This window comes from Setaria italica, chromosome V (assembly GCF_000263155.2).
Source record: "Setaria italica strain Yugu1 chromosome V, Setaria_italica_v2.0, whole genome shotgun sequence".
NCBI lineage: Eukaryota > Viridiplantae > Streptophyta > Magnoliopsida > Poales > Poaceae > Setaria > Setaria italica.
Genome location: NC_028454.1, coordinates 3,853,035 through 3,880,178, shown reverse-complemented (window position 1 = coordinate 3,880,178; position 27,144 = coordinate 3,853,035). Strand labels below are relative to the sequence as shown.

The 27,144-nt window shown below is 42.8% G+C and overlaps 2 protein-coding genes and 1 long non-coding RNA gene across 6 annotated transcripts; 1 reads left to right on the top strand and 2 right to left on the bottom strand.

The window, feature by feature from the left end:
* Positions 1–1,797: 1,797 nt before the first annotated feature.
* LOC101782567 (protein argonaute 4A) lies at positions 1,798–9,414 on the bottom strand. Its single transcript, XM_004967644.3, has 24 exons — positions 9,323–9,414; positions 8,147–8,180; positions 7,004–7,238; positions 6,700–6,905; positions 6,393–6,614; positions 6,161–6,297; positions 5,956–6,053; positions 5,758–5,855; positions 5,448–5,607; positions 5,241–5,357; positions 5,045–5,152; positions 4,890–4,952; positions 4,689–4,802; positions 4,453–4,618; positions 4,265–4,377; positions 4,034–4,171; positions 3,792–3,919; positions 3,601–3,666; positions 3,379–3,442; positions 3,162–3,273; positions 2,990–3,063; positions 2,465–2,559; positions 2,349–2,380; positions 1,798–2,260 (listed from the first exon to the last, which is right to left on the bottom strand). Exons 3-24 carry the CDS (start codon positions 7,223–7,225, stop codon positions 2,085–2,087), a joined length of 2,709 nt encoding a protein of 902 aa, XP_004967701.1. The 5' UTR covers positions 7,226–7,238; positions 8,147–8,180; positions 9,323–9,414; the 3' UTR covers positions 1,798–2,084.
* A 4,430-nt stretch (positions 9,415–13,844) lies between these two features.
* LOC101781757 lies at positions 13,845–20,802 on the bottom strand. 3 transcript variants are annotated; one of them, XR_215143.3, is made up of 11 exons: positions 19,989–20,802; positions 19,211–19,347; positions 19,044–19,121; positions 18,621–18,710; positions 18,099–18,264; positions 17,485–17,671; positions 16,383–17,221; positions 15,226–15,330; positions 14,752–15,128; positions 14,596–14,661; positions 13,845–14,430 (listed from the first exon to the last, which is right to left on the bottom strand). XR_215143.3 is itself a non-coding variant. In XM_004967642.3 (10 exons), exons 1-10 carry the CDS (start codon positions 20,544–20,546, stop codon positions 14,311–14,313), a joined length of 2,820 nt encoding a protein of 939 aa, XP_004967699.1. In that variant the 5' UTR covers positions 20,547–20,802; the 3' UTR covers positions 13,845–14,310. The 3 variants fall into 3 exon arrangements, 2 of the variants coding, with proteins under 2 accessions (XP_004967699.1, XP_004967700.1); XM_004967642.3 differs by having other exon boundaries at positions 14,752–15,330; XM_004967643.3 differs by having other exon boundaries at positions 14,752–15,330; positions 19,044–19,106; positions 19,989–20,801.
* Positions 20,229–25,973, top strand: LOC105914481. Of its 2 annotated transcripts, XR_001164089.2 has the most exons (5): positions 20,229–20,364; positions 21,245–21,410; positions 21,836–22,056; positions 22,200–22,343; positions 22,707–25,973. It is a non-coding gene; the product is annotated as an uncharacterized LOC105914481 (long non-coding RNA). The 2 variants fall into 2 exon arrangements; XR_002677754.1 differs by having other exon boundaries at positions 21,836–22,343.
* The last annotated feature ends 1,171 nt before the right edge of the window (positions 25,974–27,144 follow it).

Here is a 27,144-nt window from a genome sequence, read left to right as displayed (position 1 = left end):
CCACCTATCAATACCAGATTAAATTAGCTCAATTTAATCCCTCCACCTATCAATACCGGATTAAATTAACCACTAAGCGGTTTTGTATCCCGTTATTTTGCTGATGTGGACACGGTTTTGACTGGAGTCAATCTGACGTGGAAGCTAACTTAAGCAAGTTTACATGGACGCTAACTTAATTAAGTCGGCTGGCGTGGACTGCAAGGGGCAAGCTACCAAAGTGAGCCGAGCCTCCTGTCTTAAACGCCGCATGCGCCGGCGCCCATCCATCCAAGTTGCGCACAGCTGGGCACGCGCAAGGCATGAATTTTGTTGCCCACCCACGATCTGAGCCTGATCGTTTACGGCCGCTTCTCGTGCATGTGTTTTTGTTCTAATCGATTTCCAGTCCTCCACGACAGAAGACACATGAACCGAGCCACAGGACGAGCAGGAAAGATGATGACTAAGGGCCAGCAGCACCCACGATCTGAGCCTGATCGTTTACGGCTGCTCCTCATGCATGTATTTTTGTTCTAATCGATTTCCAGTCCTGATCGTTTACGGCTGCTCCTCGTGCATGTATTTTTGTTCTAATCGATTTCCAGTCTTCCACGACAGAAGGACGAGCAGGAGGTTGCAATAGGGAAGATGATGACTGAGGACCAGCAGCACAGACGGCAAGGAGGGACGATAGGAACGAGCAGCAGCAACCTCAGTTCTATATATTTTTATAATCAGCAAGTACTATCTACTTCAATGAGAAACCAACTGTATCGCTGATCGGGTAGGCAGCTGAACATTTCGGCCTGTTTGCTCCATCCGGCATGCCGGGGCGAGCAAGCCAAATCAGCCAGCTCTGCGCCTCTGCCTCAGAAATCGGCTCCCTCTGGGGCGATCTGCCAGTAAAACCGTCCGGTCACATTTCGCCACGGAGGAAACAAAGAGTTCAGCCTGCTTCCTCTCGCCACAGAGGACGCACTTCAATTCAGTCTGCCTCACAACCTCCCGCTGGGTTCAGAATTCTGAGACGATTGCAGCCCTCAACAGAAGGCACGGATCAATGCCTCAGATGTCAGCTACAAACAAGTAGGCTACGAAGGGCACCAACCGGGCTGGACAAGCAACCAAGATACGGGGGCAGAAGCATGCCCGGCTGGAGCCTGGAGCTAAAAGGTTTCAGCTCTGGTTCCACTCCTAAGCAGCAGTAGAGTTGCAGACCAATAACCATGAAATAGTCTGCTAGAGTATGCTGATTGGCAAACAGATCCAACATCACTCTGTTGCCAACTTTTGCCTGGATCTCTGTCCGCCAGTCTAGAAAGGAGCTGACAGATTCAAATATAGCCAACAGCCAAAAGCGAGCTGCAAGGAGCTTCGAATCAACGAGTGCCCATCGTGCGTCTGCAGACACCAACGGGTGCAGTGCCGTGGAACCTCAGGCTGAGCAAGTACTCAAAACACCATCACACTTGACTAGCCAAGCCATGCGAACATAAGCAAACATATGGCAACCACCAGAGGAGATCAGAAACACAAAATTGCAGCATACTGGCGAACTGCAGCATACAGCCAACGGCATCCCAACAGGTTTCAAACTGATTGGCTGATAGATCAACTTGACCTTGTTGCCAACTTCAACTGGACCCCAGGCAAACAGCACTGCTAGCATAGCAGGGGGTTTCCTTGTTTCAACTCGCCAAGAGATTTGCATCAATGAGCTGCAACGATCATCAGATCAATCATCATCGATAATCGGTGCAATCACTGAAGCACCAGAAGCCGATAGCAACCAACAAAGAGATAGCAGAAACAAGATTGACGAAACATGAGCTGACGATTAAAACAACTGGAGCAGTGGCAAATAGCGATCAGCGACATCCTAACAGGTTCCAGAGTCTTCCTGAGGCAGGCAATCAGTTTAGGGGCATCATGCCACCAGATGTCTACCAATGCCGGCATGATTAACTACCAAGGTTCAGAAACATCCACCAAAAGCAAACCCATGATGAATGGCGAGTGCTGACCGCCACAACAGACTGAGGTTCCAAACCGCCAAGCATACACCAGTAGCAGACCACAGCACACGCGAAGTGCTCTGCAGCTCAGCAGAAGAACATGGAGCTCCGGACCTTCTCGTGCAGGCGGGGCAGCTCCTGCACAGGGACACTGCCCGCCGAGGTGTGCTCGCCCTGACTGGAGGACGTCTCCGACATCTCTTCAAACTTAATGAACTGTCCGACCTGGGCAGCAGCAAGATGTGCGTAGCAGATGGGAGCAACTGCAGGTAAACAGAACAAGTAAATTTCCATGCAAATTATAGGAACCGCAGAGTTAAGACATACAACACAAAGGCCGGGGTAACTTACCAACTGATATGGCTGTTGTGCTCCTTTGGTATCTGGAATAAAACCCCACAGAATTGCAAATCAGCATGCAAGTTCCATGACGTGTGATAAGGGAGTCCAAGTTCTGGAATACTTACACATAAGAGAGTGAGTGCACGAGCTCCTGAAGGTCATCAGGGTTGAAGCCTATCTCATCATGAAGGATGTGATAATGTGTAGGTCTCGTAGTCCCCTGATACAGAAAGGCGCAGAATTAGCTCTACAAATACAAATTTGGAATAGAACACTACCGAGACAATTTGAGAATGTAGAACAAGGTTTTCACAGAGAACTAGAAGAGAACCCTAAACATGAGAAGAGTGTAATTTAACCCAACAAAGAATAAGCCAAAAGAGTATACAAAACATTGGAACAAGGTAACCCATCAACACCCCTGGATGAATGGCTTTCTTGCTAGGTTGGGATTTTGCCATCTACAGGACCAACAGAATTACAAAAACTTTCCAACTGATAACATAAAAGCCTTTTCAGTATAAATTGGTATTTGAATTAGTAGTTTCATTGGGTGTGGGCATTTAAATTGGTATTTAAACTATGTAAATACATACACGAAACTACACCAAATGCTAATTAACAAAACTAAAAGGGCAGAAAATCCTTACTATCATTCCAGCATGGGAACACATGTAGAAGTCATAGTTCCTTGGATGGCAGACCTTGTTGTCCACAACGGTACCTGCAGATTAAGGCATTGATATTATTATATAACAATTCAGTCACATAGAAGTTGGCCTACAATTGCAACAGCACATTGCTGAGAGATAAAGAAATTACCAGGAGGCACATTTTCTGGAGCGCCAGGAATGAAAAATTTCGTATGATGATTCTTCTGGGCAATAATCAATGTGAACTTGGGATTCCATTTTTCATCCAAAAACTTGCATGCCTAAAAAGGCCAGAAACTACTTTAGCATGGCCAAGCAAGCAGTATAGGATACTTGGATAAAAGGAACCTTGAAATAGAATAGAACCAAGAAAGTTTATGAAGTACCTCTATTATCTGATCCAACTCAATGTTCAGCACCTGATTAAACTGACTCTCACTAACACCATCCCTATAATAAAGACACCGAACATCAGCTTGGTGCTATGATAAAACAGAGGAAACTGGAGACAAGCAACCAATTTTCACAACCAGACTACATTGTTATTCCCAAAAGAAAAAGGTCCGCTACCCAAATTTGCAACCAGTTAATTTACAATGATAACTGACCTGAAGATGATGATTTGATCTGGCTTTCTCTTCCCAGAACTGGTGTAGAAGTCAATCAGACACTCCCTGAAAAAACATTAGATTCCAACAAGTGACCGGAGAAACCATGTCATTACAACATACAGCATATTTACCAAAGTATACCACAACATTGCTCAAACCTAACAAGGTAATGAAAGTAAATCTCTTACCGAATCAGGCCATCATCATCAGTTCCCCTTGGCTTAAACAAGGAGTCAATCATTTCCATTTTAGGTGATTGTGAGCGCACCGAAGCTCTATATTTTGATATAAGAGGCCATTCACGAGAGCTGACAACCTAGGACAAACAAAATGAAAGAATTATGCCACAGTAGTATTATTTGTCAGAAATTTACAGTTAATAAAACTTTTCCTAAAAAATAGCACGGAAATTGACGAAAGTCATACTTACAGCTGCAATTGAAGGTACACCAGATTGTCCAGGAGAACCATGGGACACATCCATTCCCAAAATCATAGTTGGGACCTTGGATATAAGAGGCATTGCAGGGGATGATTCAACTTGGAGCATTGAATTTAAGCCCCCCAGCTGATTGAAAAGGTTAAACATATCAGCACTAATGGTTGCCAGGTACAAATGTAAAACCATGCTCTCCAGTACCAAGGCACAAAGAAAACAGACCTTTGCATTTATTTTTAGCAGGACATTGGTAAGGTACTGATCATTAACTCTTGTTGGTGCCACACACTGTGTAACGATCCCAAATTCTGCAAGGCATTTCTTCTTCCACGGCCCTGTAAAGAAGATCAGTAGCATCAGTGACGCAATGAGAAAAATGTGATACATAGGTCAACTGAAGTATAACCAACCATAAACATCAGAATTCTTCCTCTCAGCAAGAACACACAAAAGAAACTTAGGTGCTCCAGGAAGCTTTGTTTTCACTTGTTCAAACATGTCCTCAACCCTTCTTACAGCAGGTGCCCGCCTCATAGAAGGATTCTCTTCAAATGCATTAAAAGGTGGTTCTACTTTCTGCAATACCAAACATGTGAATTTAAATGCACCTGGGGAAATGTGCAAGATATTGAGAAAACAAACTTACGATTCCCTTCATGCCTCCACACTTGATAAGATCTCGGACAAGGTCCCTGACATTACAGCGCGCAGAAAAGTTGACCACTGCCCATTTGTCAACACTGCTTGCTCTAATGAGCCTCTGGGAAACAGAATTTCAAATGTTATGTGTTGACACCATTGAAGTCTGCATACAAACAAAAAGGAAGTACAGTCTAGACATGCTGACCTTATTGTTGAAGTTCCATCTCCCATTGCGTGTAAAAATGTCTTCTCCATTTCCAGCTTTAAGCTGCACCAAAAAGGATCGCATTAGATTTATGCCATCACAGTTCCATAACCGCAAAGGATAACTGAAAAGAAAATAGGAGAAACAGTTATAACCTTGGGGGGCTGCAGCACCCTACCATCAACTTCAGTGAAACTTTTTGCTATTGAAATACCACATGCCATTAGCATAGGCTCTGAGTCGTAGTTGCTGCGTTGCAGGACCTAGCAATTTGCCATTGAAAGAAAAATGGTTAAGAAAGCACACCTAGAAAATACTAACTTGCAAAGTTCAATGCAAAGAGCCACTCACATCAGACAGAACTGACATTCTTTCTTGGGGTTTCTGCCTAGACTTCTCAACAAGTGAAGACCTCTGAAGTGTACTCAATGCCTTAGTGTATCTTTGTAAAGACACAAGGTTACACAACTGGTAAACATGGAAACAATCACCACAGCATTAGTAGTGAGAAAAAGCTTTTCAGGACAGAAACAACATTAGGATTCAAATGACAATTACCTCTATGGGAAAATATGATGGGCGCTTTGGTTTTCCCACATTGATACAAGGAAAGTCACCAGAGTACCTAAGTTCTATGCCACGGTTCTTTACAAAGTGATCATAAACACTGATCTCTTCAGAGTCACCATTGTCTCCATTTCTACGCTTTAGTGTAAACCTACATAAGCATGGAAATCAAAAATTCCTTAATGAGAGTGGAAAATGTACATAGGAGTAAGAAAAGAACTGAAGAATCTTAAAGAACAAATATCTGTGCAAACAATGATATAAAAACAGTTTCTAAGCAACACATAATTATGCCACTTACATTGTTTCTCGGCAAGGCTTGTCACTCAAACCAGCAATCTTATTTTCTGCATTTGTTGGAGTTATTTTTATCCTTAAGTTCCTCAACGAGCGCTTTGCCTGCGCAAGTAAATCAAAGTTGCAACAATAGATATCTACAGGGTATGGTAAAATGGCACTCAATCAGCGTTCTTATACAATGTCTAGCATGAAACATTACCTTTGCCCAGTCAATCATGTTAGGATGGTCAACCTTCTGGTTGGCAAGTAGAAAATCAACAACAGGACCTGGTTTCACTATCATTGTTGTGGATACGTCTGCATAAATCAAATAATACAAGCAAAAATCACCAGCTGCATACAAAGAATTGATCACTGTATTCTGCATTAAAAAAAAGGCTTGTAAATAGATGATTAGAACATACCAATATTAAGTGAAAGTCCACTCTGTGTTGCACGAAAACTAGAATGGAATCCTCGACAGCCCATTACACTGCCACCGAGGTCAACAAAGTTTGAAGGATTGTTGTGAAAGAACGACTGCCTCACTAGCAAGCAACCCCTGCAAGCAAAAAGGAACAGTTAAAAAGAAAACTGTTAACAATATCAACAATTTTGCAAAATATGCCTTCTGAATTGTGTGCAACAATTACGTACTGCTTCGCTGAGTGCTGCCTCAAGATAATATCAATCACCCGAATTGCTTCCTGAGTATGCTCAGATTCCTGACCTCTCAAGGCATGAGCAATTGCATTCATAGGAATCCTTGCAGCAAAAGACAGCTCAACTTTATACGTCTTTGTGTTGTAAGGCCTTCTGACCCTTTTCCGGTCACTTCCAGGTGGACTATCATTGCCAGGGCTGCCATTTGCAGGAGTCCTGAAAGGAAGAAAGTGAAGTTAACATTAAGGAATAATTATCAGACTAGATAAGGATAAACAAACCAAAATAGATGAGGCATTACTTTCCGGTTGAAACATCTTCCACCACAACGGTGAACTCGTTATTAACTTGAGGAAGAGCACCAATTGTGAACAGGCTCTTCTCACCATCATATGCAAAATCTTTATTTGCAAGTTCAGTGGCATAAGTCTGCTGAAGTTTCTCGATCACACTTCTTCCTGCTCCCTTGCGATCAACCGGTGTGTCATCTTCATATTTCAAATTCACCTGTGCAATCAGCAAAAGATATCAGCATTGAGCCATTGACAACTAGATATGAGCATGAAAACAACACGAACGATAGTAGACAAGGATAAGAGACACACATAGTAATGGAAGAAAAACTCTTCAGTGTTCTTTAAGGAAACTTTGAAGTGGTTTGTTACAAGACGTATTGGCTGCCCCTTTTTGCCAAAACCTTTCCTAGGGACGAGAACCCTCTTAGGTTTTGACAGCTTCTTTGTTTCCTCAGCTTTAAGAGGTTCATCGCCCGCATTTAGGGGAGGTGGAGGAGGCAAGTCATCAGCCTCGCCATTGTGAGACTCCATTTAGTTATCCTCGCTGCATGAGAAAATGCAAAGAAACCCCAATCAGATGAGGCACTAGGCAGTATAAATCAAGCAAGCAGCAATGCAACTAACTGGCAGAAAGATAAGTACACAGGTAAATCAGCCTTCCAACACAGATAAAACATCTGATTTGAACTAGTACAACAAGCTGCAGCAGCAAAAAATTAGGACTAAAACACTATGAAACTCAAGATGATATTAGATCCTTTCATAGAATAAATCCAAGTGCAGAAGTATCATAAGATGAACAAGAATTTAGGAAAAACTGAAAAATGCAAACATAAAACTAAAATTTTTCAATTTCTGCCAGGTATCAAGCTAAAATCGTGACAAACCAGCTCATAATTATTTATTTCTACACAATGAGTAGTGTACAGACAGCATGTACATTATGTAATGTTCTGAACCAAATAAGCATTTTACTATCAAGTGCCAAATATTTACATTTCAGTAAAGGACAGTGGTTACTCCCAAATCCCATTAACAGCAAATATGGAACAAAAACCTAAAATCAGGACTTTATTGTCTTGCAAACCCATACTGATTGGAACAAGATATTTGACTTACCAAATAAAAATTGGAATATTTAGTCCACACTTGGTTTGTTTTCTAATACTTCATACAGTTAATCAGCAAGACAAAAAGGACGATGTATAGAAGTAAATGATGCAACAGGTAGGGAAACTACAACTACTGTGGCTGAATAAAACTAAAAATAAACATATGAATGCATAAAACTACGGCATCAACAATAAATTAGGACATTGAACACATAAAACAGTTCCATAGAAGACTTGGTAGTTACAGGACTCATACAGAAGCATCATACTCAGAGCCTCTGTAGGAGCCCTTGGACATGCTCATACAAAAAAAGTAAACCATATGGCCGAACATACTCACCAGGCAACTGTCTCTGGCCTAAAGCTGCCAAGCCCTGCACATGAAAAATGAAAAAGAATCATATAACGACAATTATAGAACAGGGGAAAAAGTCTGGTAAAGTATTTTTTTTAAATAGAGGTAAACTACAATAATAGTCCGTGAAATAATGTCTCTAGACTGCCAAATGGAAAAGCTTTGGCAAAGAAGAACAAATCCAGAAAGGAGAGCAGGCAAAAAGAACCCACTTTTCCTTTGGAAACTCATGGTGAAATTTCCAAGACCCCAAGAAACCCCAATAGCCAAAGGAAACTGCAGCGCCTAGCCAAAACGAACAATATCATCATAACTAAATCCTCGAGCGAACCCTCCCAAAGATGCATATTTACCAAACACCAAAAAAAAGCTACAAAACTATCCCTTCCTGCAAAGAAATGAACAGTGCCGCCTAAACCTCCCCAAAACCCTAAGAACTTTTTTTTGAAAAAAACATTCAAGTTTTCAACATGAAAAGCTGAAAATCCACCAAACCCTCCATGTCAAAATACCCGAAAAGGGTAAAAATCGGTTCTTTGACATAACAAGCAGGAAACCCAGAAACTCCTCCATGCAGAAGATGACGAGATAAGGAAAAAATCAAGCATTTAAATAGCAACCATGATAGCGAGAAAATCCTCCTCGTAGAAATGCGCCAAAAAAAAGGAAAAATCAGACCTTTAACATTACAGGTAGGAAAACAAAAACAAAAAACTCGATGAAAGAAGCGCCCAAAATCCGCAAAAGGAAAAAGAAACACAACCAAGAAAACCCCAAATGATGCCTCGCGCACAAGCTACATTACCATTTGTACTCTTCACCAAGAACCAAAAAAGACTCGACTTTTCGACAGATAACAACAGGAACGTGCCCAAAACCCCACCAAAACCTAGCGAAATGGAAACCAACCCCAAATCCAGCACTTTGGCGAACATGCACAAGAATGCCGCGATCTTGTACCAAAAAAAAACCGGAGAAATGAAGAACACGAGGCACCACAGAGCAGGGGGGCCAAAAACCTTCACCACGAAAAACCCCCCAAAATCCGCGCAAACACGAACAACCGCGCCAAGAACAGGCGACCTAATCCCCGCCCAAAACCCTAGATTTCCACCTACAGGAAGCGGGGGAGCGGGGGAGAGGAATGGGGTTTTCCGTTACCGAGTCAGTGGTGGGAGACGAAGGCGACCTCTCCGAGAACTTCTCCCCTCTTCCCCCTTTCCAACAGAGCGCACCCCTTGTACCAGCGCGACGGGGAGGGGGAAGGGCAGCCTGGTCATTCCGCGCCCGCCCGCACAGTACGCTCCCCTCGCGGGGCCGTCCGTGGGCTCCGATCGGCCGATCTGGGCCGTCCGTGGGGAGCCCGCAGCTGGAGGCCGTGACCTGGTGACACGTGGAGGGGAGCGATGGACGTGGTAGGCTGCTCACGCACTCACGCCCGTGCTCGCCACTTCCTCGGTGCACGCTAAAGCCGCATCGGACGCAGAAATTGTTTCACTGACTTGTGGGTCCAAAGTATGAGTACCCCACTAGTCATGTTCATGGGTGCAAGCAGTGCCTGGTCGAGGGCGGCGTTGCTGCCGCCGCGAACCATATATCTTGACGGGACTGTGCCCGGAAGACCCACCGGCGGCGACCCGCAACTTGATTCCCAACTGACACCGGGCCCGTGTACTATGGGGCCCACCAGTCAGTGGCACCGGAGGTGCTGCCCGAGACAAGATGCCCCCCGAGGCTCTGCCACTGCCCACCACGCAGCGTCCCATCCGGTCCTCCCTGCACCTGCCCCCGGCTGGCTTTGCTTCCGTTTTCGCGGAAGGCTTTGGGCTGGCTCGCGAAAGGATGGTTGCCGCATTTCCTTCTCCATAACGGCGCAGCAGCTGGTGTGGTAGTATTGTGGCTTGCCAGTTGCCACCTGCCGGTGTTGGGCTCCTTGTGCAAGAAAGGCCCTTGGGCCCGGCCACGGCGTGCCACTGCCAGCCTTTTGTTTCTATTTCTGTGCTTGGGGCAACTGGGGTAAGAAATTTGAAAATTCAATGTGGGGTGATTTGGTAATTGGCAAGGTGATGGATGAGAGAAGCAACAAGGTGGGCAGTCAAGAGCATATCAAAAGGAGATCTGCTTTAATGGGAGGTTATAAATGTTTTCAGGTTTTAATGGGCTCCTTCACAAGTTGGTGCACTTTTCAGGGAAGGAAATTAGGAGAAAAACATTTGAATATTAATTGTTGAAGGAAAGTTTTGGTCCAGATGGTTTGCAATTTCGAAAGGGGTAAAAATGAGTCAATGACAGCCCAATGTACAATAACCTCAGCTTTTTTTAGTCTTTTTTAGTACTTTGGTTTTCAAAAGCTACGGGTGCTTGTGCGTAATGAACCTTGTGGTTTTTAAAACTATGTCTATTGCTTAAACGGTAGTCTTTTGGTTCCTCAAACAACAAAAGTCTTTTAGGGGGGCTTTTTTATTAAAAAACATGGTTGTGTATGCTTTTAGCCTCTAAAACTATGGTTTTATTGATATCCTGGTTTTTTAAAACTATGATATCCAAATAAACACTTAGTGTTTGGCTAATCTGGGGAACAAATTTTTAGCGAAATAGAAATTCGTGAGAGTAGTTATTATGTGGACAACTAAGGTATATCAACCACAAATCTTCTTTTTAAGGAAAATTATCGATGTTTGTGCATTTATGTCAGGCACTATTTAGAGGAAAAATGTGCGTAGGGTGAGGGAAAGATATTTAAAAATTTAATGCGCAGAGATTTTTTGTGGCAAATGCACAGAGATTTGGTACAAAGTGATGGGGGAAGAGAAGAGATTTGCTTTTAATGAGAGGTTATAAATGTTTTCTATTATTATGTTCGAGGTTCACCTTTTTAAGAAGGAAATTGTAAAATATTTGAATATTAATTGTGACTTGTGAAGGAAAGTTTTCCTTAATATGATTTGGAATTTGAAAGGGGGTTAGGAATGACTAGTGACAGCCAGGATACAAAACAAAATATGAGGATGTTGAAAATTTATGTTAACAAATTTGGCAACAACTGATGAACATGAGAGTAGGTGGACGAGCAGGGGTATATCAACCAGAGATCTTTTAGAGAAAGGTTATCAATCTGTAAAGCTACAAGAATATTATAGTAGATTTGAGTATTAATTGTGGGAGGAAAGAGGGGGTGCGGAGATGATAGGACAATATAGTAGGATACATTAGTAGGTGATTTTTAAAGGTTTTATATTTTGTGCTCGGGCTATTGTATACTAATTTGGTGAAAATTTGTACGACAAAAAAGTGGTGAGTGTTAACAAAGATGCATCATTTTGCACATTTCTTTGACTAATAAGAAAACTTGAGATGAGAAAAATGTTTAGATGCTTTAGAAAGAAAAGGAAATATTTGAAATTAATTGTCTAGAGATAGATTGAGAATTACAAACAAGAGCTTAACAAAGTTATATAGTCTTTTTTTTAAAAAAAACCACAATGCCCATCCACCTTATGCAATAGGGATAGGTTGGGGTTGGTGGCACTACATGCTATAGATAATATTCGAATGCAAATATGTGCTTGCATAGAAATTGGACAATGTATTTCCCATCTATTGATCCTTGAATGAATTATGCAAAGCACAATACTTCCATGGCAGTCGAGCAGCGCACGGCGGCGCGCCATTCATGAGGCGGTTTGGCGGCCGGGTCGAGGGGAGCCTGCGTACTCATCCTTCCATGGATCCACGCTTCCCCATGCTCGAGCATCAATCTCATCACCGGCACCTCATTTCTGGGTGTTGCACTGCCGGATATGGTGGCCGCCGTCAGTGCCGTCGTGGGAGGACCCGACCTGTTCTTCGTCGCCTAGTGTCGTCGCAATGTGACGAACGTCATCTCTATTGTGCCTGTTGTGATCTTCATCCTCGCGAGGGCCTGCCTGTCGCCGTCTAGTGGTCGTGAGTATGGCGACCCTTTATGGTTGCGTACTCAGCCTTCCGCAAGTCCTTGGTACCTCTTTCGCGCTGTGAGGTGGGAGGTGACAGATTTCATGCTATGGTGATGATATGGTCGTGCAGGAGCTACGGGCGAAAGCTTTACCCGGCTGTTGTGTCGGTGTTAGCAACGACGGTGCTGTTGGGCATTGTTTCCCTCGCTTGAGGTATTTGTTGTGATGCTTTCTGCAAGGTCACCGTCTTCTAGGTGAAAACCTTACTCCGGCTCGCCGGATGGGTGGCAACGGCATCTTCAATATCGTGTCCTTCTTGGAGGCGTCACCTTGGAAGTCCATTTAGCCTGACATTCATTATATAAGGCGGAGTCTGTTGTGCGAGCAATAGAAGATAAGTATTACAAGTCTGACATCAAGTTTCTAAGTAGATGAAAGATGTGATGGATTGGTGCTCCATAAAGATAATGCAAGTTTGAAGCAAAGAAGAAGAATGAAGCTTAGTCTTCTAATTTTTTTCTTTGTCTTAGAGTTTTCTTTCTTGTGTTTTTGAGCTTCTCATTGTTGAGGAGTAGAGTCTAAAAACTCTTTGTAACTTTTGGCTATACATATCCACCATGTGGATACAGAAGGCTGGACTTTTATCCTTAATATAAAAAAATGCAAAGCACAATACTTATTGAGAAAGAGTAATATTACCTTTTGAGCACTTCGGCGAGATGGTCCTTGATGGTGACGGCACTATATAGTCATGAAGGTCGGATTTGCACCAAGGAATTGTGTGCAACTCCATCCATATAACCATTAACCTTGATGATAGAGATGTGATAGAGATAAAATGCATGGTACAGTTGATGAAAAAATAATAGTACTTGCACACAACAAATAGCAAATGGAGGGGAAAGAGGTGTAATATTTTAGAGAGTTACATGACAAGGCGATGATAGAATAGCGTTTGGAGGCTTGTAGCTGTATATATAAATAAATATGATGTGGGGATGGTGTAAGCTAAACCACAATTTGCAGCTATGGATATGCTTCGAGTATATGTAATCGGTGGGCAAGACAAATGATAAAAGTTAGTGCTAATGAAGAACCAATGAGAAGCTTACACATGTATCTGCCTCACCTAAAAATCAAGAAATAGGTCTGCTATTGATCTTATGGCCAAAAGTCACAATAAATATGGAATATGCTGCTGACTGGAGAGTGTGTCACTTGAATTGGGTTGAACAACCATCAAAATATCCCATGAAGGAGAAAGTAAGTCAACATACATATTACAACAAAAACCGTTGGATATGCTATAAGGAGAACATGAGACAGTAGATTATGACAGTGCTTTAACCATTTGTTTCATCGTTGCGCGTCATCAAGTCTCTCACGCTTTCTTTGAAGAAAAAAAAACTTTCATTGCTAAAACAAACCAAGAGATCCGAGAATGGAAAATTTGAGTTGCCCAAAAGCTTTTAACGCGAGGGTCTAAGGAATCTCACGGACTCAGTATATAGCAAGATTATTTACTAGCAGCATACTCTTCTTTTCCATGCACATTGTATCTTGCTGTTCCTTGGTTTCCAACCTACTCCCTCCATTCCAAATTATAAGTCATTCCAACTTTTCTTGGAGAATCAAACCATTTTATGTTTGACCAAAATTATAGAGAAGATCACAAATATTTATGGCACCGAATGATATACTATGAAAATATATGTAATGAAGAAACTAATGATACTTATTCATAACTATTAGAACTTTATTGTATAAATTTGGTTAAATTTGAGATGTTTTGACTCTCCAAGAAAATTGGAATGAGTTTTGGAATGGGGGGAGTAATACTTCATGCACATTACGAAATTAAGGGAGGAATTTACACAAAAGCATTAAGCTGTTACTCACTATTTTCGCCTATGATGTGATGTGATTTAAGATTACACATAAGCTGAACTTTCTGAAGGTCAGTACTCCTTTCTGCTGCTGTCTTGCTTAGGAGGCCCAATTCTAGTGAGGATAACCGGCCTGGGTGCACGTGGATGTGATCGTGCCAGTGCCGCAGCAAGCAAAGTTCTTTTCCTCCAACACAGTGGGCTAGCTTCACGGCGTTAGCGGGCTGGCTAATCAACGGTTCTTTTGTTCTCCCTTTTCAAAATTTGAACTCCGCCTCGCTATCAACCGGCAGCGGAGCCAGCCTTGCTCCCCAGCTGCCGGCGGCGGCTACGTGGCAACGGCCGTCCAGTAGCTGGTCATGCAGGCGCTGGCCGGCGTTCCGATGATCCGCGCCCACTCCCACCCGCCGCACCCCTCCGCGGAGGGCGGCCGCCGCAGCTCCGCCAGCTGCACGGAACGGAACCACACCAGGCACAGGTAAATAGGCAAGCCACGCTCAACTTCCATGGTTTGGTTCATGCAAATTGCAATGGAACGCAATGGCAATTGGCAAGCCATCAGGCGTAGCAGGAGCATGAGCAGCTCGCGTGAGGTTGCTCGCTTAGTGCTTACCCGGCCGTCTCGCAGCTCGAAGACCACCGCGTCCCCCGAGAACGGCACCGGCCGCACGGCCGCCACCTGTTCGCCCAAATGCCACAGCGCCATCAGCACACCAGGCAATGCGGTTTAAATTCCTGGCATGAAACATGCAGCTTAATTCGTGCGAACCTTCCCGTCGCAGCTCCCGCTGAAGCCGCCGTTCGTGTGATGCGCGCCGGGGCCGGCGCCGGCGCCCGGCGTGGCGCAGGTTTGGTCGTCAGCGGCGGCCGGCTCCGACGGCGGGTGCCCGTGGCTGGTCCATCTCCACGTCCGCCCCTCCATGTGCCGCCGGTACGCGTGCCCGTCGGAGCCGACCACGAACAGCTGCGAGCCGTCGAAGCACGGGCCCGGGGCGCCGACGAGGGTCACGTCCCGGTGCGGCGTCCCGTGCTCCACCCACTCCCACCCGTCCTGCGGGCTAAAGTGGTACTCCACCAGGCCCCCGTGCTCGGACACCATGAAGAGGGAGCCGGCCAGGGACAGGGGCGATGGTCGCATGGCCGTCCCTGGGGATCGCGAGAGGATCAGGTGAGGCGATTGGTAGTGCCTATGCCATAGCTCTGTTATCCTGTTGTACTGGTACAGGCGACCGTTGCGGCCTACCACGAAGATGATGTTTCTTCTGAAGACCTCCTGGTCCACTATGAATGCAATCTTGGTGTCAGGAGGGCTGTGGCAGTCCTTCCACTTGAATTTCCGCAAAGCAACCTGCACATTCGTAAACGGACATTAGGCAAGGGGGACTTTTCTACAGAAAATTTTAGTTAGTATGACTGCATTACTGAATATGAGGTAGTGTGTTGGTAAATTGATTTATGTTGAATAGAAATTGTTGAAGAGTAGGAACTAGGGACACAGTTAGTATGAGTGTACGGCAAAGGGTCGTGTTGAAAAATTAATATGATAGTGACTTCACTTCTTTTATCATTGTAATTAAAAGATGAGGGTAAAGGAAAATTAGTTAATGGAGCTAATAAGACAAATATATCATCGGCTCATTCTCTATCCATCCTGTGATTTGTCCCTGTACAATTGTTCTTTTCGGTTACAATTTACTAACGGTGCTATATCACACTTGCTTTTGAATTGTTTGATAAATCATCATGTTTTTATAAGAGAAGTTCAATCTCTCTAGTTCCTATCTGACCCACTGCACCTTTAACTATAAGCAATCTGAGTTGCATGTTTAGACATCTTTTACTGCCTGAATTTGTATTCTTAGCTATTCCATTTTCTGCACATACTAATAGATCATGGAAATAGTGGATGGATGGCAGAATAAAACAAGATCAACTTGTGAATAGAAGGCCCAACTTTCAGAACGAAGTCAATGATATATTTATGATTTTCTATGTTGTGTCTTCCTTGAAAAATTAAAGGCTAGTACTTACCAGAGTACTTTTATATGATGTTTTGAGTTCTTTGTTTCTGTTCTCTATTTGAGAAATCCTGCCTGCGGATTCTCTAGTGTACTACAGATTACTGGGTGACATGCATGCATATCATTACCATGAATCCTGCATTAAATTTTCTTCATTGTTTCCAAGTTGCTCACTGCTAGGCTACAGAGAACTATCTGTTTTTCTAAAGAAAAAGAAATATGTTTTGTGGAGCAAATAGGGAACTAATACTATTTAGCCGTTATGTTTTTAAATTTTAAATCTTCAGCTATTTCCACTGTTCTAGTGAAAATGTTAAATATGAGCTTTTCATCTAACAAGGCTATCATGACTCAAATTAAATTCTGTTTGAACTTCTACCATGAACTGTAGCAGCCTGCCGCGCTTGTTAACAAAGAAGAGTGCATCATCTGTCGTCATTCTGCGCAATAGACCAGGGATGCCATCCCATGGAGACCCACTTGCAACGTGTCTTCCCTTCTTCATTGCTGTGCAGTTAATCCACAATAGTTCATCTCCATTTCTTTCTCTGATATGTAAGTTCCCATGCACGTCGACAAGATACAAGCTGCCATTGTAGCTTCCCAGCGTACCTTTCATGGCTGTAGTGTGCTCATGTCTTAACCACAACCAAATGCCATTGCTGTTTAGATATTCAAAAGTCAAGCCATTGTCAGTTATAAGAAAAAGTGATCTGTCTGCATGCATGACTCGCATGTGGAAATTAAGATCAATGCTTCTTGATAGAAAGTTGTATGGTTCAATTTCATCACTCTGGTGGCTGTTAATATGTAAGTAGTGCTGCTTCTCTTCTACTTTGCGCCTCCTGGAAGGTTGGGTATTGCTCAAGTCATTTGGTTCAGTGTCTGTGGCTATACTCTTTGCTCCAGTAATACAATTGGTCGGACCATGCTCTTCGATGCAGTATTCTGCATTCCAACCTTCTGTTTCTGGTGCATCTAGGATGGACCACTCATACTTGTTTGATAGTTTTTTTCTCACTGTACTTTGTGGAATTGGACCAAAATCAGCACCTCCAATCCCAGGAAAATGCAGCTCCCCAAGCCTACCATCATCTAGTGGGAATATCATTCTGCCAACTTGAACCTGTACACCTCGAGCGTTTCTTGCAACCTTTGCATGCTCAGGGTACATGTGATTTAACCATTGTCCTCTTATCTTATTGCTTTGAGCCCCACCTATTCCAGTGAAAAAGATAAACTATGTCAATATAGTGCTATGCAAGAATTTTTAATCCAGTTTGATTGGTTTGTTTTGGATATACTAATGTTTCAAGCTGAATAAGCTTGAATCTGTGTGCCTTTCTTCTTAGTGAAAAATAATTACCTAGTTCCTCCTAGACCCTTGGTGTTCTTGAAACATTAATACTATCATTTTAATTTGTTTATTTGACTTGAATGACATTTGACACAAATAAATGAACGTCTTCAATGAGTAGTACCTGTATATTTTGGAACCTGATACTCGAATATTTTTCCTGTGGTTGTCGTAAAAAACAAAGAAGTTGCGTCATTGAGTTCATCCTGCTGAACTTCTGCAACTGAACTGAGTCTGTGACCCATAGGAGCTCCATGTTTATCCCACTTCCACTTCCTTCTATGCAAGCGTCGCTCCACTAAAAGGCCATCCTGCCAATCTATAACTATCTTTAACAAATAGAAGTGGAAAAACTTGTTGTTGCAACAGAAAAGGAGGCATTAGCTATGACTCTTATCATTCCAGAATTCGTTTCATTCTTCCTTTTGCATATTTGTAATTAATTTTATGGAGCTTAAATCATTATCAATGTTCAATTGCCTAGTAGATAGTAATGTTCATACTGGCGAGGCACCATACTTTCACTGTTCTGCTATTGGATATCCAACTAAGGATATGCAGCTCTTTTCCTTTTTAGTGACTTAGCTTCATAAATCATCTGCCTGGAACTCATAATATACATGGATTAGAGAATTTTCTTTTGTGGTCAGTTTATATTGTGGGTGAGCTCTCAAGCTCTCAAATATATTGCATCTATGTTATCTGGGATTCACTATGATAAAACAAATTATAACATACCTTGGATATCAGGAAAAGGGACACTGAGTTAGACCCTAACAAACCATGCAAAGCACAGCCAGCTGATGAACTTAATGAAATACTTCCTGCCAGTTCTTCACTCCATATGTGTTTTTTCCATGATGGCTTTGTTCCTTTGTCAAACTCGTACAGGTCTCCAGTGGAACTGCACTGCATTATCAAATCTTAACATTGGACCAACAATTTGAACAAATATACCTTGCAGGTTATGGAAAAGAGACTCTTGACAACCATGCCACTTATTATTGGATAAATAACTTTAGTGAGTACAGTTTGAACGTGTCTAAGATGATTATCATTTGTACTGTTTAGGCTATCAGGGTCTTCTAGTTTTATAATGCACCCACAGATGAAGGGATGAAAAATATGCTAACTAGAACTGCTTCAGCCTTTGATCAGGACAGGAACTGGGCAAAGTTGGACGTTCTAGAACTGTATTCTTTCTAAAGTAGACTGAAAAGGCACTTCCCCTTGCTCCTAAAGATCACATGTTTAGCATACCTTACTGTGAACAAAGTCCCTGGCCGCAAATTTCCAGCATCAGATATGTATGATACATCTCCTCCTGGAGGACGCCCATGAAAGTTCCACCTGTGCATTAGTAATGTGTTTAGTAGGTCATGAACTCATGATAGTGATGCGTAGCAATGAGGAAAATGTAGATCTTTTTATTCCATAATTAGATTTAATAGGAACAGCAACTAACAACATTTCACTCTAGGAAATAAGCACACGGTGTGTATTTCAGACGTCTAAATGTTATACTGGTGTTTCCTTAGTCAGTAACGAGTATAAATGGATGTCATTACCATTTATTATACCTCATCATTCATATGATTTTTCATGAATTTTGAGCTAGATGCTACAGCCATGCTAAGAGGATGAGTTTCAGTAATACAGCAATAAAGGCTTACAGCTTCATACCTTAGAGGCTGAATTTCTGTGACCTCAAGTAGGGACCCATTCATGATAGATAGGTAAAGCTTCCTGATCAAGAAGCATCTGTCAGTCAATGCATATTAGCTGATTAAAATTAACTAGATAATGAAGCACAACTGTACTTAGAAGGAAGTAGTATGGTAGATACTCACCTTCCATCATTGGATACAATCCCGTTTCTTATACGCATAGTTTGACTTTGTGTTTTTAATCCAAGATTCGTGAAATGCTGGTCAGAGTTGAATGCCATCTCTGTCCAGATAGGCTGGGCATGCTCATTTAGCTGTAGCTGAAAAATGTAGAAATACTAGAGTTAAATTGCAATTAAATGAATTGATCTTGGCAATCAATTTCTCTTGGATGTGTTCATTTTAGTGACTAATATTTCTAAATTTATATCACATCTCCATCTCATGATTTGATATTTCAGAAATGCAAATAGCATGACTTCAAATTTAAAAGAAAAAAAAGAATACTCCGAACATCTTTTCAGTTTACTTGGTGGTCAATCATGTTTTTTTTGTGACATTACGAGGGTTGTACGACCCTAATCTGGACATTTTCTGCTCCTCTTCTACTTTCATTATTTTTTATTGTGCTCTTAACTCTCCGATACTTTTGCTCATGTACAACTCCTGTAATATTTTATCTGCTATTGATGACTACAGCTGCTCCTCTTTTGTCAGTATCTCAAGTTTTGAGTACATGTATGCACTAAGGACACTCCAGAAAGATAATCAAAGTGGACTGGGATGATTTTTTAAAAAAATAAAAGGTAATGAACCACTGTTCTATAATAACTAGAACACTTCAAGAGAAAGTTTCAAGGATGACCCGTATGACATAGTAATAGCAGTGGTAAGCTGACTAGAATCCTGAGTTTGAATAAGCTGGAACTGTTTCTTTCTTAGATCATGGGGATCAACTTACCTGGTAAAGGATTCCTGCCTCTGACAGAGCAAGAATAGTTGTATTCACAATGAAAGTTGCTGTGGCATAGCCAGCTGAAGTAGGGAGTTCGTGAGGAGCAATCACCCACATCACCCCATTCCAGAACCTCTCGTAGATCGATCCACTTTGGCCTGTCACCCATACTGATGATTCCGACATTCTTGTCAAGGAAATTCTTTTCCTTATGGGCAGGACTGGGTCATTTCTGTCTTCTTCATCTTCTCCATCAAGCCTTGCATCTTCCTCCTCTTGACTATGAACAGGAGAGCCAGTTTTCCTTGCGATTGATCCTACCTTTGTGCAGGTACCATTGATACAAGACATCAAGTTGAACGGCATGCTTATTTCGACCCAGGTATTACTCTGTTCCTGGTACTCCCAGAACTTGTTTGTCTTCTGCCTGAACCTTGCTTCTTGCCTTGGCCTGGGATGTGGAGTGCACCATGAATGAGCAGAAACAATGGACTCCAGGAGAACACAAGCTGCAAAACATGTAAACCACGAGATGGATCTGCAAGATGGACCATCCATGGCCATCTGATAGATCTTTATCCTTGACACCGATGCATGCCAGCACCCAAGGTTTCCTCTATGGCTGCGCAGTCATCAGAGACGAAGCCTTGGAAGCTGGAAGCTAAGATATCACGGCCTTCTCTCTGGGAGAATGATATGTGGGAACTTGGAAGGACCCCCGTACTTGACTGTCCTGCAGCTTAAAATAGGCAGCTGCAAACACAAATAAACATTTCAGTGTGGGAATCGATATGTATCTCGGTCTAAGCCATCAACCGTCATTTGATGAAGCCCATAAAGTCCTTTGGATGGTGCTGCGGTGGTTTGCTTTCCTTTTCAATTGCTTTTCGTCTACAACTTTCTCACCCATCCTTGTTAATCTTTCTCCAAATTAATGATATATTTTTTAAGCAGATAGTAGTTATACCTTCACACCTCCCACACGTTTCAGCACCGTTTGAAACGATGCTGATCTTTTACTGAATAACTTTTATGCGTGCCTATATGGTAGGGGAGAAAAGTCATGGGAATCTTGGATATTTTTATTAGTGGAATCTGATGTTATATTCATTGGGTGGAATAAAGTAAAGTTATGTCTTTACATATAGTTTGCAATAGTCGTTTTCTCGCTCTATTCCTGAAGGTGATGGTTGCTTAAGAGTTCAAATGTCCATACGCAAGTTGCCAACGCTAACCAACCACTGATGACCCCATGACTGCAGGACACGGAGAAGAACAGGTGAAAGGACCTCCATTGCTGATATCAGACTGCAGAAAATTTTTCATGCTGTTTTGTCATCGCGTGGCGAATGGAATATCAGGTCTTGCTGATTGATCTCCCAAAGTCAGCTGAAACCTACAGCCGTCGGCGTGGGGCTAACTGCAAAGGTGAGTTCTGCTCTGCGTCACCATTGACCTGCCGTTTGAATTACCAGGAATACCTCCTCCTTCCATTATTGGTGGCAAAGGTAATTAGTTTATTCGTTAGAAGTAATCGGGTAATCAATTAGCCTCGATCGACATCTTGTATTTGTCTAGTGATTTGTGCAGAATAGCACCAGTGACCTCCTCTTCCCTGAAACCTTATTTTAAAAGGACAGTTGAGTCACGATCTTCTAGTTGTTAATCTGCAATTGCCCTGCCACATGCCCCCTTGCATGTTACTGCTAGCACTGCTAGGGACACATCAATCAACACTAGTAGTGTCTCCAAAAACTGACCACTGGCTACCAGTTGTATTGGAAGGCTATAGCCTCCCTGTTCTGAGCTTTTAGCTGAGCTGCTCCGTTTATTTACTATGATCTTTGTTGCAGACACTGGGCTGTCATTTTCGTTTGGCCTGATCTGTGATTTCCGTAGAACCGTGACCACCTGTACCGAATCGCTTTGATATCGGTGGAAGGAGAACCCTTGTGAAGGCAGGCAGGGAAAATGGGAAAAAGGCGTGGCCTTGCGTGCATGCCACGGCGTCTCTCAAGCCGCGAGTCATTTTTGGTGCACCGTCATGTCATCGAGAAGCAGGCGTATAGGGATGGTATGGCATAGCATGTTAGCATGGCATCTGCTTGGATTTTCTTATCATTTTTTATTCACATATATAGCTGGGAGCTTTTCCTCTCATATTTGAAAGCTTCTAAAGAAAGGTTAAGGTTAAATGAGTTTTTGCTTGTTCGTTAGCATGATGGGATCTTGTGATGCGAGGGGTTCCTTTCATGGAATTGTCCCTGCAGCGCAGCGGCAGGTCACGAGGAGCTCGGCAAGCTGCCCATTTTCATGAACCGAGAGAGCGGTAGCTTCCACTGATCAGCTGCTACAATTCTGGTATGTGGCCATAGCTTTTATTTTGGGACCCTATTCATCTCTAAGTGGAAATTCCGTGGCTCTATCTCCATCACTCAAATTTTATGCTCGGCCAGTGGTTTTTCTTTGTATGCCCTTTTTTGAACCCAACAAAAATAAACGAATCTCGTAGGGAATCGGAGTGAAACCAATTTGATAGATAGGCGAAACCAGAAAAATAGATAAATAGCAGGGCCATTTTTATATTTGATATGAAGTGTTCTGAAAGACTGAAACGAGGTCCAGATGGATAAGTAGCAAAGGATCTTAGATGAGATGGTAATTAGTTGCCTGAAAGTAACTGGTCCAGTGCATTCAGAGTAACCATACCCATACCTCATACAGATACGTAGCCTGCTGGCTGGAACATTGACGGACTTGACGATTGACTCAAGTAATTACGCCATGTCACCATCTTTTTCACGGGATCCTGGTTGCAGCCGTGCCTCACCCAACGGTGGGTGTACGCCCACGTGTAAGATCCCTGTCGATTGGCCGAACGAGACCAGCCAGTCCACGAGGATGCTTGCTGCCAGAGGCCACTGACGCCAGCGGATGGAATCTCTGCTCCTGGCCTGAGAATCCCGAGGAATCTTAATCACTTGGTAACAAGATTCCCCCCCTCCCATTGATGGCGTTTAAGATCTAACCAGAGCAGCGTCCCCTCTTATAATTGCAGGTTGTTGTACCCGATCCCATGATAGAACGGGGGCACCTAAAACATGGGCATCTCCTGTCTCCAAGATGCCCAATTCCAACTTAATACACTGTTTCTTTTCTTTTTCAGTTTCTGTTGAGATTCTATGTTGTATGATTAGTTATGTGTGGAGAGGTTATGAAAGTGTGCTGCATATGCAGCCTGGAACACATATATGCTGGGTGCCTCTTCAAGTCTTTGATTTCACGAGGAAAACGCAGTGACATGAGGTGAAGGCAACTTGTGCAAACAAAGCCACCTGCTTTCCCCCGTAGATAAGATAAGATGGTGACCCAGACAGGCAGTGACCCTTGTTACACAATTGACAATACACAGGGGAAAAGGACAGCGGGTTAGATAAGATACTCTTTTGCAGGCAATTATCAGATCCCTTATAGAGAAGCCATCGAAAGTATGACATGTCGTATTGTTTTCTTTAGATCCAATATAATTAGAGCTCTGAACTTTATTAATGCACGGGATGAGGTAATATTTCGGGACGAAAATATGCTACATGCACATACGTTACAAGAAAAGATGACACTTGATTCAGCCAGATAAACGCGCGGTACAGTAGGAGATGCAGATGCTTGATCATCTGTTCTGCTAATCTCTTGGATCTGCCATGCTTCAGCCGTAAATGCATTTGTATGTGATGGGTACGTATCATTTTGCAGATGCTTCCCTGAAGCTAGAAGCATCACGAACCTGAATCACCATTCCCATTGTACCAGAGATTCTACGCATCATAGACGAGCATTTATTTGCTCAGCAATAAAATAGGGCGCCCATTGTTGCGCGATCTCTTTGCGGCTTCTGTGGTATCTTCTCTCTGCGGCTTTTTTATATATAATCGCAGCTCTTTTGTCTGGTTCTTAGTGCGAGCATCCGTGTTATAACAATACTAAACTTCATGTCCTCTTGACGGGATGAGTCTAGCATGACACAAGCGGACCAACAAATCAATCAACACGTAAGAGTAGGACCAACAAATCCATCAGCACGTAAGATTAATCGTTCCCTCTTGATGCCCTAGTTTCTCATTAGCAATTGAAACAACGAAAGCTAAATTTTGCCATTTTGAATCAAAGTAAAAAAAAAAGATTCATATGGAGTAATGAGATTATTTCCACGCCGTATATCATTGCTTATTGGAACCACGAAACTAATTTCCACCTTATGAAAGAAGAAAAACTATTGTTTTCCAGCTTCTATATCATGTAACGCAAAAAAATTTCGTTTCTCAGAATGCCGAAAACAGGTGTTTCGTCATCAATCATGAAATAACTAAAATGTTACATTTCTTTTACAAAGAAATAATTATGAAAAAAACTGATAGGAACTTATTTCATTTATTCTACACAGCATGTTTGAATGGATTTTAAAAAGGACTCACGTTTTTTTAAGAAAAGTGCATTTCATATCTAAGATCCAATCTAATTCCACATCCCCTCTAATAACATTGAAAAATTGTATAACATGTCACCCATATGGCTGATTGTTTACTTCCTTCAGCCTACAGGCTACAGTACAAGTGTCTGAGCAGGCCCAAATATGGCAGACCCAAGCGCGTGCAAACCCACCTTGATTTCTTGGCCCGTCAAACATTTCCAGCAAATGATCCGCAAGTCGAGCCCATCTCAACTTTGTAGTGTGTACGCTGAGCCCAATGTCAACTTGTAGTCAGAATTTTGTTACGGTGAGGTGCACAAGGTCTCACGACTTACGTGCCATGACATCACCAATTTAAAAGGATAGTGGAATATACCGCGGACGTTATTAAGCATTGTCAAATCCACAGCTGATAATTTTGGTGAGATGATCAGATAGAGCTAATACAGTTTGAGCCATCATGGCGGCCAATCAAACCAATAGGGAAACAATTTCGTCTTCATACCATCTCTCACCAGCATCCAAACATAAATCAAGCAATTTATTTTGAAAATGTTGGGGATAGAAAAGTAAAACAGAATGAAAAATTTTGAAAACAAAAAAACAAAACATTGTCACTCGATGATGCATCAGATCTCCAAGGTGAAAAAAGGGTGTGACATCACAGAGAAGCCTCAGATGCAAATTACCCATTAAAACTTGACTCCTCATCTGCATCCTGACATTTAGTATGAAATTTCACGTATTTTGAATCGCAGAACGCAAAGCAAGCATATTCCGAACCCAGATTTGGCAGCCCTACTAACAAACCAGTATTGATATCTCTGCCCATCACACACAAGCACGGAACAATGAATGTTAGCCTATCGATGTGTATGCTGTACATAAAATCATTGCAGATTTCGAGCTCAGTTACATCAACCGTTTTAATCGCTCGTTTTTTAGCTGCTACCAAAAGCTAGCGAAACAGTTTTGATGTATAGTTACAAATCCTTCTAAAAGACGAACATTCACTTGGAGAAATAGGCCACGGGAGATGATCAGATAGAGCTAATACAGTTTGAGCCATCATTGCGGCCAATCAAACCAATAGGGAAACAATTTCGTCATCATTTCATCTCCCTAGCAAGAAACAAGATATTTCAAGGAGATTAGCGATGTCGATTAAATCGAGAGAAGTTGCCAATTGCTCAAAGGATTGGATGGAGACGGAGGGTGCATCAGATCTCCAAGGTGAAAAAGGGTGTAACATCACAGAGATGCCTCAGATGCAAATTACCCATTAAACTTGTGACTCCTCATCTGCACCCACCCAACAACAGCCTCGAAATCCCTCCGAGCAGCAACAAGAACGGCAAACAAAAAAGAATAACCGAAGGAATAAAAAAAAGTTTCAGCGGCATCAATGTGGCGAAAAGGGCAAACAGCAGAGGCAGCGGCGGCGACGCGAAGACGAATCGAACAGCAAAACCGCAAAATCTCGAACCTTAACCCAACAACTCCGATCCAGGTCGAGCGGGGCGGCGGAGAGACGGCGACGAGATATCAGAAGCGGGGCGCCCGGGCCGTATATAAAGCGGAGACAAGAGGCAGCGGCGGTCTAGGGTTTTCGTTCCAGCGCGGTGTCCCCAATCGAACGGTTCTTGATACGTACGGACGGCCAGGATCGGCGCGTGCCAAGTGGGCTTTCTCGCACGAAGCTATCTTGACGGGCCGGTTGGCCTGTCACGGCCTGGAGTACCTAGGAGAGCCCAATGCATTTCCGGCTTTTTGCTTCGGGTTTTTTTTTTAGTGTGCTGTACTGCTGTATTCTGGGATTTCCGCGCGAAAGCTGAGACTAATAACTTCAGAGCTTATCGGCCACCGAACAATATTTTTCTCTCATAACAAATCAGCCGTTTCAACTTTTCAACCGGCTTATAAATCCAGCCGAACAGGCTATATATTATCTAAAAAAGAATATATGAGACTTGGGACACTACTGGCTCTCGAAATATGGACATCATGCCATATGCTCGCTGTGACTCGAGTACTGAATGCTGAGCACCAAGCCTTCTCGCAGACCATCCCTGACTGCTAATGCTACCGCACATGCGAGATCTCAAATGGCATCCTTTAGTACTGCTCCCGAATCTATCACTGTGGACAGGGCAGGATAGCCGTCTCCACGGGAATGAACGATGGAGCCCCCAATGTTGCAGCACGCAATGTTGCGAAGATAATTGGAAATTTGTTTACGATCCATGAGAAGTCAGGAAAAAGGTTGCACGCTGCTCTCTCTGCAGTGGGACAGCCAACACCATGCCGCTATGTCCTCTCAAAGGCACGTGCCACTATGTCCTCCATGGCCGTGTGCCCCAGCTTCATACGCGAAAATTATTAAGCCAACTTTGATCATTCCAGGAAATAGCGTTCACCCAGAGCTTCAGTTCGAGGGTATGTTTGGTTGCATGCATCACATGATGCATGTATGGATGATCCTGAATGGGATGGTTCAACCAATTTGCTTGTACCATATGGTTCACTCTAATTAGTAGAATAATGTATTAAGTGGGATGGACTCATCCTGAATTCACCCAACCAAACAAAAGGATCATTATTATTTTGAATCATTTCATACATGAATCAAATGATACAACCAACCAAACGCACCCTGAATGTCCAACCTCTCTTGAACGGTTCGTTTCTAGCGTC

Bases quoted from the DNA above. Each gene is read 5' to 3' on its own strand.
- LOC101782567 (XM_004967644.3), bottom strand. From the start codon at position 7,225: ATGGAGTCTCACAATGGCGAGGCTGATGACTTGCCTCCTCCACCTCCC. The intron at 6,054-6,160 runs GTATGTTCTAAT...TGATTTATGCAG, and splicing joins TGGACTTTCACTTAATATTG to ACGTATCCACAACAATGATA. The intron at 5,856-5,955 runs GTAATGTTTCAT...TTACTTGCGCAG, and splicing joins ACATGATTGACTGGGCAAAG to GCAAAGCGCTCGTTGAGGAA.
- LOC101781757 (XM_004967642.3), bottom strand. From the start codon at position 20,546: ATGGCCATGGATGGTCCATCTTGCAGATCCATCTCGTGGTTTACATGT. The intron at 19,122-19,210 runs GTGAGTATCTAC...ATTGACTGACAG, and splicing joins ATTGTATCCAATGATGGAAG to ATGCTTCTTGATCAGGAAGC. The intron at 18,265-18,620 runs GTATGCTAAACA...AATGCAGTGCAG, and splicing joins GGGACTTTGTTCACAGTAAG to TTCCACTGGAGACCTGTACG.